The sequence below is a fragment of the Anthonomus grandis genome, chromosome 6, assembly GCF_022605725.1.
Source record: "Anthonomus grandis grandis chromosome 6, icAntGran1.3, whole genome shotgun sequence".
NCBI lineage: Eukaryota > Metazoa > Arthropoda > Insecta > Coleoptera > Curculionidae > Anthonomus > Anthonomus grandis.
This window is the reverse complement of record NC_065551.1, coordinates 33856294-33869195: the sequence shown is the minus strand read 5'-3', so window position 1 is coordinate 33869195 and position 12902 is coordinate 33856294. Positions and strand designations below refer to the sequence as shown.

Below are 12902 nucleotides of genomic sequence, written 5' to 3'. Positions count from 1 at the left end.
GTAAAGCTGCTCTCTGTTCATATTTTAGTGTTTTAACGAAAACACAAGTCGAGGTCTCACAAAATATAATCACAGACTACACGTGTTTCGCTTTAACTAGGGCATCATCAGGCTTGCAATCAAAACTAAAAACTTATTGCAACAACATAAGACTCATCGAGAATCGAACCCGGTACCACAAGTTTGGAAGTAAGAGTGTAAATCGACTAAGTATACCTGATACTAAATTACTTAAATGTCAACAAGTTAACCAACGTAAGCTGAAGATTATCACTAAATAAATGGTAGGAGAATGATGAATTAAATTACATTTTAGTATTTTATTTTGAACATAAGTTGGTGTTATGTGGTCCAATTTTTGTATATTGAGAACGAATCTCATAGAGGCATTTTGAGCTAATTGAATTTTGTTATTTATTTCAATATTGAGGTAATTGTAGAAAAAACAACATTGCAGTAATCTAGCTGTGACTAAACAAGAGCATGCACAAGCATTAGTTTGATAAAATTTTGGGCAAATTATATTTAAATTGATACAAACTTTGAAGTAAAGCATACATTTTTTATTGATATGTACCTGAAAGTTTAGGACCTCATCAAAAATGACACCAAGGTTTTTTGCTGATGCTGAATAAGGAAGAATACTGTTATATATATGTAAAGTAGTAAAATTAAATTGAAGAAATTGTTTTTCTCTAATTTTATTACGACCTGTGAGTAAGTATATGCTTTTGCAAATGCAAAAATGCAAAAGTGAGAAAAGATGACATGGATTTGATTTCAAGATGATGATTGTGCATGTTTTTTTGCATTTTATAATTTAATAACTCTGACCGTAGGGTTGGAAGATAAAGATCATGCGTCCCATTCCTTATTGGGTAATTGTGAGATGGCTTTTCTGAAATTTCTAATACAGGGTGTTACAGAATAAGATGCTGTTCCTTAAGGGTGTTAATCCTCAGGTAATTTGAAGAAGAAAAATTTAAATAAAGCTTAGAACCAAATTTAGGAGACCCTGTATAAATTTTTTTTAAATCATATACCAATTTCAATATTTAATACTGAAGTATCGCTAGGCTTCTAGAATTAGAGTTGTTATACTGTAATGGTAAAATAATGCAAATATGTTTATAAAATAAATAATTTTTTTTACTAATAAATTGACCATCCATAAAAATGTTTCAGACATCAAATCATCAGACGAAAAAAACTCAAGCAATCAAATTTGCTTTAAACTGAATAGGGATTATAAAAATAGTTTTTATTTTACTAAGAAGTAGTGGAGTACATAAAGTCTTCGTTCCTATACAGGTTAAACTCCTACATCAAAAAATGTCAGTTGATACTCAGAGGAGGTGTGCTAAATTTCATAAACATATCTAGGAAGTTAACAAAGTTATGATGAAGAAACAATTTTTTTCTAAGATTTTAACACGCTATAGTTCAAAAGTTAAAGGGTTTAGGACATGGCTTTATTTGAACTTTTCCGCTTAAAATCACCTAAAAATGAACACCCTATAAGTGCTTGCTTTAAAAGCGATGCATATAGTACATTAACGCACGGACTATTCGGCTCAGATCAAAGAAAACCTATTGTTATTGATAGCAGAGCTATATCTTAGTTATTATAATTGTGTAGATAGAGTTCGCAGGTTTAGGACCAAGAAATCAAAAACTTGATAATCTAATCTAAAGATTTTTGGTATAGTTCATACGATATCAATCTGAACAGCAAAAAAAAACAAAACTGTGGACATAAGCGGCATCTTCTTTATGATACATAGACATAGTTTAATTTACATTAAATATTAGTATATTAATTTATAACAAGTTAATAGGTATAGTAAATTTTTACTTTAAAATTATCCCAGACTCGCTAATTCGAAATTACAGTTTTTTTAATACTACTTTGAATTTGTTTTTAATTTTCATCATGATAATGTGTAGTAGAATTTTTTTAAATATTATTACTTAAATAATAAGAACTTGTATAAAAAAATTGTATTAAAGAAGTGAAGTTAATAGGTATAGTAAATTTTTACTTTAAAATTATCCCAGACTCGCTAATTCGAAATTACAGTTTTTTTAATACTACTTTGAATTTGTTTTTAATTTTCATCATGATAATGTGTAGTAGAATTTTTTTAAATATTATTACTTAAATAATAAGAACTTGTATAAAAAAATTGTATTAAAGAAGTGTAGTCCCTTCTTGCAATGGAGTTAGATGTTAAATTAGAAATAAAACCATCAATCACTCTCAACTAATTTAATTTTCAAAAAACCAAAATGGGAGATGTCCATCATCAGGGTTAAATTTAATTTGGTTCGCATGTCGAGGGTGAGATAAACAATACATTCACAATTAAAATAGAGTTATATTTATGTATCGAATAAATTAAAATTTTACAAAATGTATGTAAAAAAGATGAAATACTGGTCAAATGTCACAAAACCTTCTTAACCTAAACGTCGATGGCGATGACATAATTAATTTACATCACATACCAATTTAATAAAAATTTGGTATAAAACACTAAATGTTTTCAGATATGCAATTACACAGCTACATAATTTTTCATTAATTTTACTTAGAATGCGGTTTTTTTGCATTTCTTTAAAAATATAAAATATACTACGACTTAAAATTCACTATCAGAACTTTAAATTCATTTTCTGAACTTGAGTCACAACAGCGGGTAAAATGCCATATTCATCTTCTTTTTTTTCAACACTTCGGACACAATTCTTCCATATATCAGTTTTGTTTATTTCTTCAACAACTGCTCTTATGGTTTCTAAGACGAAAGCACTGTCAGTTTTTTTTTTTTTTTTTTTTTTGGGGTCGGTGGAGAAATTCTTGGTAAACTCCGCGTAAACACTGGTTACGCGGCGCCCCCAGTAGTGTGGGACTCAGTGTCGAGTCTGTTTCGTCCTGTACCCACTAAAACTCCACCGCTGGGTGGTGCCTTGTGGCTCCCTACACTGCGGTCTGCTAAGAAGCAGTCCTATTGTGTCCCATATGTTTAGTCCCACAGGTTCAATTCTGTAGCTTCAAGAAAGTCCAGGATTGTGCCCAGTGGTAGATTTCTTATATCCTCTGGTGAGGGTTTCTCTTCCCCCAGGAATGTTGCCCTGGTTTGATTAAATGCTTCACAGAAGCACAGTATGTGAAGAGTTGTTTCGTCCTCCTCATTGCATCCCCTACATAGCGAGGTAACTGATTTCCCTAGCGTATGCAGGTGTTTTCTGCTGGGCGCATGACCTGTAAATAGCCCCGCGACCCTTCGCAGTTGTTGTCTGGAGAGACCCAGTATGTTCTCACCCTTCTTGAAGGGTGGGCTGTCTATAAGTTGTTTGGATTGTTCCATCTTTGGAAGCACTGTCAGTTGGGGAATGATTATATTTCCGTATTTTGTCCTTCAGAGTACCCCAAATCATTACAATAGGATTAAAAACGCAGTAATACGGAGGAAGACGTAAGATTGTATAACCATTTGCCTCGCAAATTTTGTCAAGGACATATTCTTTTTTAAAATTTTCTTTTTTTATTATTTCCAATAACGCCTTTTTAGGAATCTGCAAGTTTTTAATTTCCATAAATTTCGCAATTTCTTTGTGGAATTATTGGGAATTTTATTATGCATCTGGGAATGATATGATGCATTATCCATTACAACAGAATTTGGCGATAAATTTGGCAACAATTGCTCAGTAAACCATTTTTCAAACAGACTGGCTGTCATGTCTTCATGGTAGTCAGCAGAGGAGTTCTTAATATTTTTCGCCGATAATAATAAGGCATTGAAAACAAAGCCGTTAATACCACCGGCGTGTAAAATAATGACGCGTTTGCCGCGAGAACAAGGTCCACTTAGTGTGCACATTTTGGTATTATCAACCCAACCACTCTTAACAAGGTCATGTGTGTCATACCACGTTTCATCAAGGTAAACAATTTCCCTTTTTGATTGACGATATTCCTTTATTTTACTTAAATATTCCTGCCGCCAGGCTACAATTCGAGGAGATTCCATAATAACCATTCTTTTATCTAGTTTTTTATATTTAAAGCCACAATCTATTAAGACGCTACGTAAAGTATCAAGAGATTTATACTTATAATCAGGATAATTCATATTTAATTTATTTTGAATTGCTTCTACCGTTGAAGCGGTGTTTTTAGAATAAAATTGATAAACAGTTCGGCGTATAACATCTCTGTCAGTATTATCAATTTGCTTCAGTTTGTTATTGTTTTTTTTTTCGTTTTACCGAATGATCGATCACAATTCCTGCTTTTATTAAAACCTTTTTAGAATGTCATTTTGTGAGGCCTCGCTCATTTCACTTTTTAAACAAATAAAATATTTAATATAAGTCTTTGGGCCTGAACATGCAAGTCTTTATTTTTAAATTCGGATTGATCTTGGTTTATATTGGCATTCAAATTTTCCATTTCATCATCAGACACGTCAAAAGGTCTCCACAACGCCATCTTGTTAATTTTAGGTATTAACAACACCAACAATAACAAAAACAACAACAACAGCAGCAACAATTTAATAACAAAAAAACGCTAAATGAAAAGAGAAGCAACAAATACATAAACTAGAATTAAACGGCACGCGACCAGCACACTTCAAAACACCTGCTATACAGAGGAATATGAAATATAAATAAAAAAGTAAAAATCGCCTTTAAGCAAGACACTGGCATTTACTTCCAGCCCGTTCACAATTCAAAACTTTTCTCGACTCGCCACTTGCCCTCTTCGTCTATTACACGGCATTGGCACATCTCTCGCTGTTTTCTTGTTGATGGCTAAAAATCCCGGCGTTCGTCGCCTTCGAAATATATGAGGACTAATCACATATATTTCGCTTCTTATTTTAATACCTATAGATGCGGAATATTGACTGTTCCCCAATTTTGCCACCGTTCGGATTAAGATCGTATGCACTATACCACCGTAGGTTTTCTCAAAATTAGAAAACTGTATGAATTTAAATAACCCCCATCGACATGATACTCATTTTTAGCTATTATTGTCCAACTAATCCAATAGTCAAATCAGATTTTTGATACCATCATCAGCTTTCTCAGAATCACAAACTTTTCTGAAAAATTAAAATAGGCCCATAGACATGGTCCTCCTCTTTTTCAGCTATTTTTGTTCCACGAATCCAATGGTCAAATTAGATTTTTGATATAAATTTTATATAACCGAATTTGTTATTTACTTTGCTCATTTGTTTGTTGATTTTTAATAGTTAGTAACCCTTGACTATTTAGCCTCTTTTATTCAATTCCTTCTTTTGAGTTTTAAATTTCAATATTATTTGGAAAACGTAGTTTTTACAGTGACGCAATGCAAGAAAAGGAACAGTAATGTTTTTTCCATATTTTAAAATAAAAATATGCATCGAGGTGACGAAAAGCTCTCGGACATAAAGCGTGAACACTTTATTATAACGCTTCTTCACAGTAAACAGGTAATTTTTATAAAATCTTTAGTTTGTCAGGTTAATAGATACTGTGATTTTAATGCTATATTCTATTTTATTTATTTATTATTTTTGTCCATTTTTATGTTTATGTCTATAATTTTGATGCATTATACAAAAAAAAATTGTTCTGTTTTTAATTAAAGCCTCGAAAAAGACGTAAATAAACGTCGGCACCTTTTCACAAAAAGAAAGTTTTTGATTTCTTGGTCCTAAACCTGCGAACTCCATCTACGCTACTTACTAAGTACGCTATACTTTTAGTCAATATGTTATTATAATTCTTACCGAATGCTTTTGCGATGGCAACGTTTCCAAGTACAGCGATGACCGGCACCAGAAACACCGAACTGCCCAAATCCGCCAGCATATCCGGAAATGTTTTAGTGGTGTTATTCAATACGGTGCTAAATGGTGGCACTTTGAACTCCGGAAGTCCGGATTTCACGGTTCCGGTTAGCCGAAACGGGGATCCGGTCCCTTGGGTCTCGTAGAGGTAAGCGACGGTGCTGCACAGGATCACCACAATGGCATTTCTCGAGGTCGAGATCAGCCACAGGGTGTAGTTGATGGATTTTTGGGATTTTGTCGGTTTTGTGCCCGCCTTGTGGACTTTTAGGTCTTTTAGTTTCTGAAAGGTGAAAGTGACATTTTTTTAAAAGGTTTTTGGTGTCAATCAATGGGGGGCTTACTCTTAATAACAACAATGATACAATACATCCGATGCCCAGTCCGAAATCCGCCATTTTAGTGAGATGAATGTTTTGAAAGAGTTTGGTCATGGTGTCGAAGAATCCGTTGGCGGATATCTTGAGGCCCAGCAAACTGGCAAACTGCGAGCTGCCGATGATCACGGACGTTGCGGACGTGAAACCGACCGTTACTGGTATAGAAATGAAATCCACCAGAACACCTAAAAGAGGAAATATATCTGTATTAAAAATGCATAGGTTTGTTTGCATCTTCTCATATATTTATAATCGTGTAAAATCATTTTCTTCTAAGCCAGTTTTTAATGTTGTGAGACCTTAATCAAAATCAACAAAACTATTGTTGCAAATTTTAAGCTACCAAACATTAAAATATTCACACTACCACTGGGTAATTTTCTCAGATAATTATTTTATTAAATTTTTTTGGATTTTACATTAAACGTTCTCGCACTGAACCAAAAAAATGAGCCTCAATGTTAAATGGTGCAAAAATAAATTTTTGCTGCATTTTTTGTAATATTGAGTGGCTTACAAGATTTAGTGTGTTCAGAAACATGTCAGTATATTATAGCAAGAAAGAACATGTTGAAGAGTTAAAAGAAAAAGAGAAACATCTTTAGGAAATCCAAAGAAATAGTCTGCCTGCCGATGATGACAAACGTTGCGGAAGTAAAACCAACCGTTACTGGTATAGAAATGAAATCCACCAGAACTCCTAAAGGGGAATTTTTTAATTTTTTTTTTTTTTTTGAAACTCGGTATATTAATTAAAAAACACTGAAACAGGTGTTAAATAGAATTAATTTTTTTCTATTTATTAAATAAAAAAAATCACTTCATTATAGTAACAATTAATTTTTTTAATTTAATTATTATATATTTTATTCATTACACTCATATGCATTACAATATAACGAGTATGTACGAGTATAGCTATCATATTAGCGGCATTAAATTAAACCGTTCCATTGAAACCAGAGACTTGGGTGTTGTCTTTAATTTCAAGTTTAATAATCATTTCATGTACATTATACAAAAGGCTCTTAAATCTTTGGGTTTTATAATTAGAAACAGCAAGAATTTTGAAATACCAACTATAATAAGATTATATAATGCCTTGATCAGACCGCACCTGGAATATGCGTCACATATCTGGATGCCTATGACAATAACACATATTCATCAAATTGAAAAAGTTCAAAAAAGATTTGCCAGGTATCTCTATGTTAGAAAGCACAATGAATATCCTTATATGATCTCATATACGAGTATGCATAACTTTTATGATGGAATCTCTTTTGGATAGGAGAAAACAACAAGCGGCGATATATTTGTTCATTATTATAAATAACATTAAATATTGTAACTGATGTGATCTTAAAAACTTCATCAAAATAAATGTACCAAAAGTCAATTTAAGAATTTGGAATCCACACAGTTTATTTTGTGTTATTTCTGATAGTGTGTCTCCAATGAATAATGTGATGGCAATTACGAACCAGTTTCTTAATCAAGTTCATGTGGATTTATTTAATATGTCTTCTGCAGATCTAAGGCTGACCCTTAAAAATAGATATAGGCATAATATAGATTTATAGATACAGTGGTATCCTACATATTTTTTTAATTACAAACCATGTTATATTTTTATTTATTTTAATTTTGTTTTTCGTTGTATTTTAAGGTTTTAATTTAATTTTTGTTGCTGCCTTTACATGTAATTACTGTCTGCTCAGTGTTTGTAAAGAGAATCATAAATAAATAAATAAATATTTTAAAGGTTGCTACAAATCATAGTTTTCAATAGATTTGAACATAACTTGAAAGGATCTATCAAGTGTATTATTGCCGGCATACTTTGTAGTATGAAAATTTATATAAAAAACTAGTAATTAATATAGTAATTAATAAATAAATGAGATAGTTTGAGTTGTATTTTTATTTACCTTTAAAAAAACTAATATAAGAGCATTTATGGATATTTATTGTAAGATATTTTTTCATACTCCAGTCCCATAATTTCGCAATATATATGTCAGAGATAAACTTTGTACATCTATATAGCTTGAAATCATCGGCAAAAAGTAAAACTAACGATTCAAGATTATCACAAATATCATTTATAAATAGATTAAATAGTACTGGTGAACAGTGGTCGGTCTGAGAAAGGCCTGATAAAATTTCAAATGATTGTAAAAGAAAACTAAACAATTTCGCTCTTTTGTTTTCGATTCCTTAAAAAACTCTTCTATGGTTTTCGCAGTAAATCTTAAGTAGTCAAGTTTCACATTCAAACTGTCAAAGGCTTTGGAGAAGTCAGTGTCCACTTGTTCCTTGCTCTCCAAAGCCTCCAACAGATCCATATCATATATTGCTAAGTTAATAACCGTCCTGCAATCTTCTAGCTGCAAAGCCATGATACCACGATGGGTTTGCATTATTTTTGTCATCAGCTGTGTGTTACATTGCTTTCTTTCCATCTATTAGCAAAGATAAATTTAACAATTAATATAAGAGTTTCGAAATGGTAAATGACCAACGTTTAAGAAAATAGTTCGGAATATTATCTGGTCCTGGATTGGCAAATCCTCTCATAAATATCAGAGATTTTAATATTATCCTTAAACCCTTTATAGTGGTATCAATAGGAGTACCTCAAAGTACAATAAGTTGTCGGGTCAAATGATTTCATTTTCCTGATGACATTGCACTCACTTTTAATTGAATCGTGCAATAACTTTAGGTATATAAAGGTCTTATTATGCACTCAAAAGCCCATAATCAACATGAAAAAATAAACTACTTTGTTTTTTCTTTGATAAATGTTAATAAACCAACTTTTAATAAAATCATTTAAGATGAAGTCACTAAAAAAGAAATGTTTGTAAACAAAACAGTAAGTAACAAAACTAAATATACGCATATGTCCAAACAATAGAATTGTTTTATATACGAAATTTCCGTCTGCTCAAAAAGAATTTTGAGGGATACGTTTTTCTTTTACCATATATCAATTTTACGCACCATTTTTTGTATATTACTAACGTCTTTTAGATGACACTTTTAGATGTTTTTAGTACAAAAAAATCTTTTAAAAAACGAAATTTTGTTAAGAGGCCTTCTTATTTTATTTATAACATTATTAATTTATAAGTCTCATTTCATATATCTATCAATAACAATACTTAAATATTTAATGAATGATGACTCTGGAATTTCTTCGCTACTATAAATCTTTAATGAACCGTTAGGTAATTAATTTTTATACAGGATCCGGCAGTCAAACCTGGCGGTTTTTGAAATGGGATAAATAAAAAAGTTGTTGAGATATTTTAATTATTATTTTTTTTATTGTATTACAGGAGAATTGAAAATTTAACATTCATAATAAAAAAGCACAAAAATAACTTATGTAGCAAAAATTATGTCACTTAAATGATGACCACCATTTTCTTTCCATTTCATTTCAACAAACAAAATTTTCGATATTGGGCTCCAAGAAACCCACAGGAACTTCACCAGCAGCCTCTTCACTGTGAAAGAGTAACTATCTGGGCTGTAGTGTGTAAGGCAACAGTGTTAGGGCCTTATTTTTTTTTCAAATTCAAATTCAAATAGTTTATTGTCCAACAGGAAAATTCCCAATTACAAGACAATCGAAATAATTAAAATTAAAACAGTAATAAGCACTAACTATAAAAGTTATAAGCACCTTAAATAAGTAGTACAAAAAAAATAATATAAAAAAATAATATAGGATCCAATATAGAGTGCTAACAAAATTTAAAATTTAAAACAATAGCATAATTGTAAGAATACAAGACACACTAACCAAATGATAACAATCACAGAAAAATAATCAGGTATCATTCAAATTAAGAGAGGAACACATCCTTTTTTTAAAAACATATTCAGTGCTGCTAAAGATGTCGACATCTATAGCATTCATCTGATTATGCCATGTACAAGCACGGCACAGTGGAGCTTTGCTGGACAGATTTGTTAAGTTAAGAGAGGGATAAAATATATATGGTGCCTCCTTGTATTGGCAGGAGGAACAAATAGAGGTAGCCTCTCTAAGAGCTCAGAACAATCAATTTTATTATTGCAAAGTTTATATAAAAATATCTGACTAGAGATAATAGTATTTTGCTTTAGTGACAAATAGTTAAATCTAGTCAGCAGGTACTCCTGTTCACACCTCTTACTGGATATACTCCATCCAACTTAACAGAAAGTAACTTTAAGAGTCTGCGCTGTACATACTCCAGTCTGTTAACATGAACATCATAGATGGGGAACCACAACATAGAGCCATACATTAATTTAGACTTTACTAATGAATTGTACAATACAGTCAAGCTGGATATATTCTTAAATTGAGAAGTGGACCTTACTATAAACCCGAGGGATTTTAAGGCTGAACTAGTGACCTGTGCTACATGCTGGTTGAATGTGAGCCTCTTATCTACTTCAATGCCCAAATCCTTTACTGAAAAATATCCAGGAAGTGGAGAAAAATAATTTTTTTAATGAAAAGGTGATTTTTTTATTAAGAGTCTTACTAACATGTTCATAACTCAAAAAATAGGAAAGTTACACTTTTGAAAATTTGTGTGCAAATTGCTCAATTAAAATGCTTAGACACCTATTTTAGCGTTTTTTGAAAAATATCCAGGAAGTGGAGAAAAATAATTTTTTTAATGAAAAGGTGATTTTTTTATTAAGAGTCCTACTAACATGTTCATAACTCAAAAAATAGGAAAGTTACACTTTTGAAAATTTGTGTGCAAATTGTTCAATTAAAATGATTAGACACCTATTTTAGCGTTTTTTGAAAAATATCCAGGAAGTTGAGAAAAATAATTTTTTTAGTGAAAAGGTGATTTTTTTATCAAGAGTCTTACTAACATGTTCATAACTCATGAAATAGGAAAGTTACTATAATTAGTTAGGTCGATGACTATATAACCGATTTTTCTCCTGAACTTTAAAAGACCCTTGGTAATCTTTATTCTTGTCGTTAATGTTTTTAAACATCGACTTCAGATATGTTTGTAAACATTTAATCTAAGTATAGACCCCTATCATTTCCTTGTATTATTTTTTGAAAAAAAATATAAAAAGAACATTCACAGGCTACCATTGAATTCGAGTACCTAGGACACTCTACAGATATACCATATTATGAACATATTATGTTAATGGGGTGCTATCTTATGCACCTTGGAATTTTTCCCCCATTGGGATTTCTGCAATTACCATTATGAGGATGGTTATTTCGTACAAAAACAATTTTGGTCACATATGTTCGAACATTTATATCTTTTCTAGTTTTAAACTCACTCTTCGTACCTCTCCTATTGTTTTTTGTTAAGTCATTTTATATCCACATTAATCGTCATTTAAAGAGCATTTCATGCATTCGTAAACGGTGAACCTTCTCATCTGAAAAAATCACCTTTAGCTTTTCCCCATACGAATTGGTTGGAAATCAATTACTTTAATAGACAATTGTTTGCAAAGTAGCTGTTATCATAAAGTTATCCTGGTTTATGCATTGTTTGACATCTCTGGATTGTGATTTAGCCACATTGAACATAATAATCACCATGCATTTAACCCAAGTGTTGTTTCCCAATCACTTGCTTCTAATTGAGATATTTTTCCTTCCAATGTCGTGGAGGTAGAATTCGGGTGCAAAATGTTAAATTGTTTTATATAAGAGCCATTGCTTTTGATTTTTAATTAAAAAAAACAATTTCACTATCAACCCGATGTAATATTGCTGCAATGACTGCCAGTAGTCTTTTATTGCAAATAATGGATAAATGTATGAAGGTTTTAAGAATATACCAATGCAACTTATGCCAATTTCATCATGATAATGAGGTGCAGAACCGCCAACACCTAAACTAACCCACACTGCTCTTACCTAAGTGCAAAATCGACATAATCAGTTGCACCACGCCCGATAAAAAGCACAACAAAATGGCGTAATCCGTATTCCTATTCATCACTTGCTGGTAAGTCATCAGGGCCATAAGGGCGGTCGGCCCTATAGTAATATCCTTTATGCTCCCGAAGATGGCGTATATAAAACAACCTGCGAAGGCCGAATATAGCCCATACTGAAATTATATGATTTTTTACTGAATAATAATACAAAAGAAAAGTAACCTTACTTGCGGTTCGAGTCCACCTAAAGTGGCATAAGCCAACGCCTGGGGCATAACGGTGAGCCCCACGGTGAATCCCGCGATACAGTCGCTTAAGAGTTTCTTTGTGTTGTATTGGGGGGCCCATTGTAGAATCGGGATGCGACGTTTCACGAAGGACTTTAGTGGTCTGAGGTTGGGCATTTTTATTTGAAAAATCTTCTGAGTTAAACCTGCCTCTTTTCTCTTTAATTTATACTACTGAAAATTAGAAGGTTACATCAAACTTACATTAATTCACACTTTAAATACTAAAAAGCGCTGATAAAACGTTTTTTTTTCTCTTCTAATGGTTTTTGGCGTGTAAGCTTTGTTGGCGACAGAAAAGCCATTACAAAACCCTTACTTTAACATTAGATTGTTTATTTCTTTATTCCGTTGATAACACAACATTGATAATAAAATCGTTAAATGCGAAATAACAATTTGAGTTGTTTTGATGGAGGATTTCCACTGGTTCAAGG

General features: G+C 31.9%; 1 protein-coding gene across 4 annotated transcripts in view; it reads right to left on the bottom strand.

Annotated features, from left to right (window-relative positions):
* Nucleotides 1–12902, bottom strand: part of LOC126737243 (sodium-independent sulfate anion transporter) — a 29583-nt gene that overhangs the window by 9930 nt on the left and 6751 nt on the right. For 3 of the 4 annotated variants that reach the window (XM_050442045.1, XM_050442046.1, XM_050442048.1), the window contains exons 3-6: nucleotides 12406–12639; nucleotides 12156–12351; nucleotides 6200–6420; nucleotides 5796–6138 (exon numbers count right to left, since the gene is read on the bottom strand). In XM_050442045.1, the coding sequence (XP_050298002.1) occupies nucleotides 5796–6138; nucleotides 6200–6420; nucleotides 12156–12351; nucleotides 12406–12582 (937 nt within the window). In that variant the 5' untranslated portion in view covers nucleotides 12583–12639. The remainder of the gene's footprint in view (nucleotides 1–5795; nucleotides 6139–6199; nucleotides 6421–12155; nucleotides 12352–12405; nucleotides 12640–12902) is intronic. The other variant, XM_050442049.1, reaches the window with a different exon arrangement.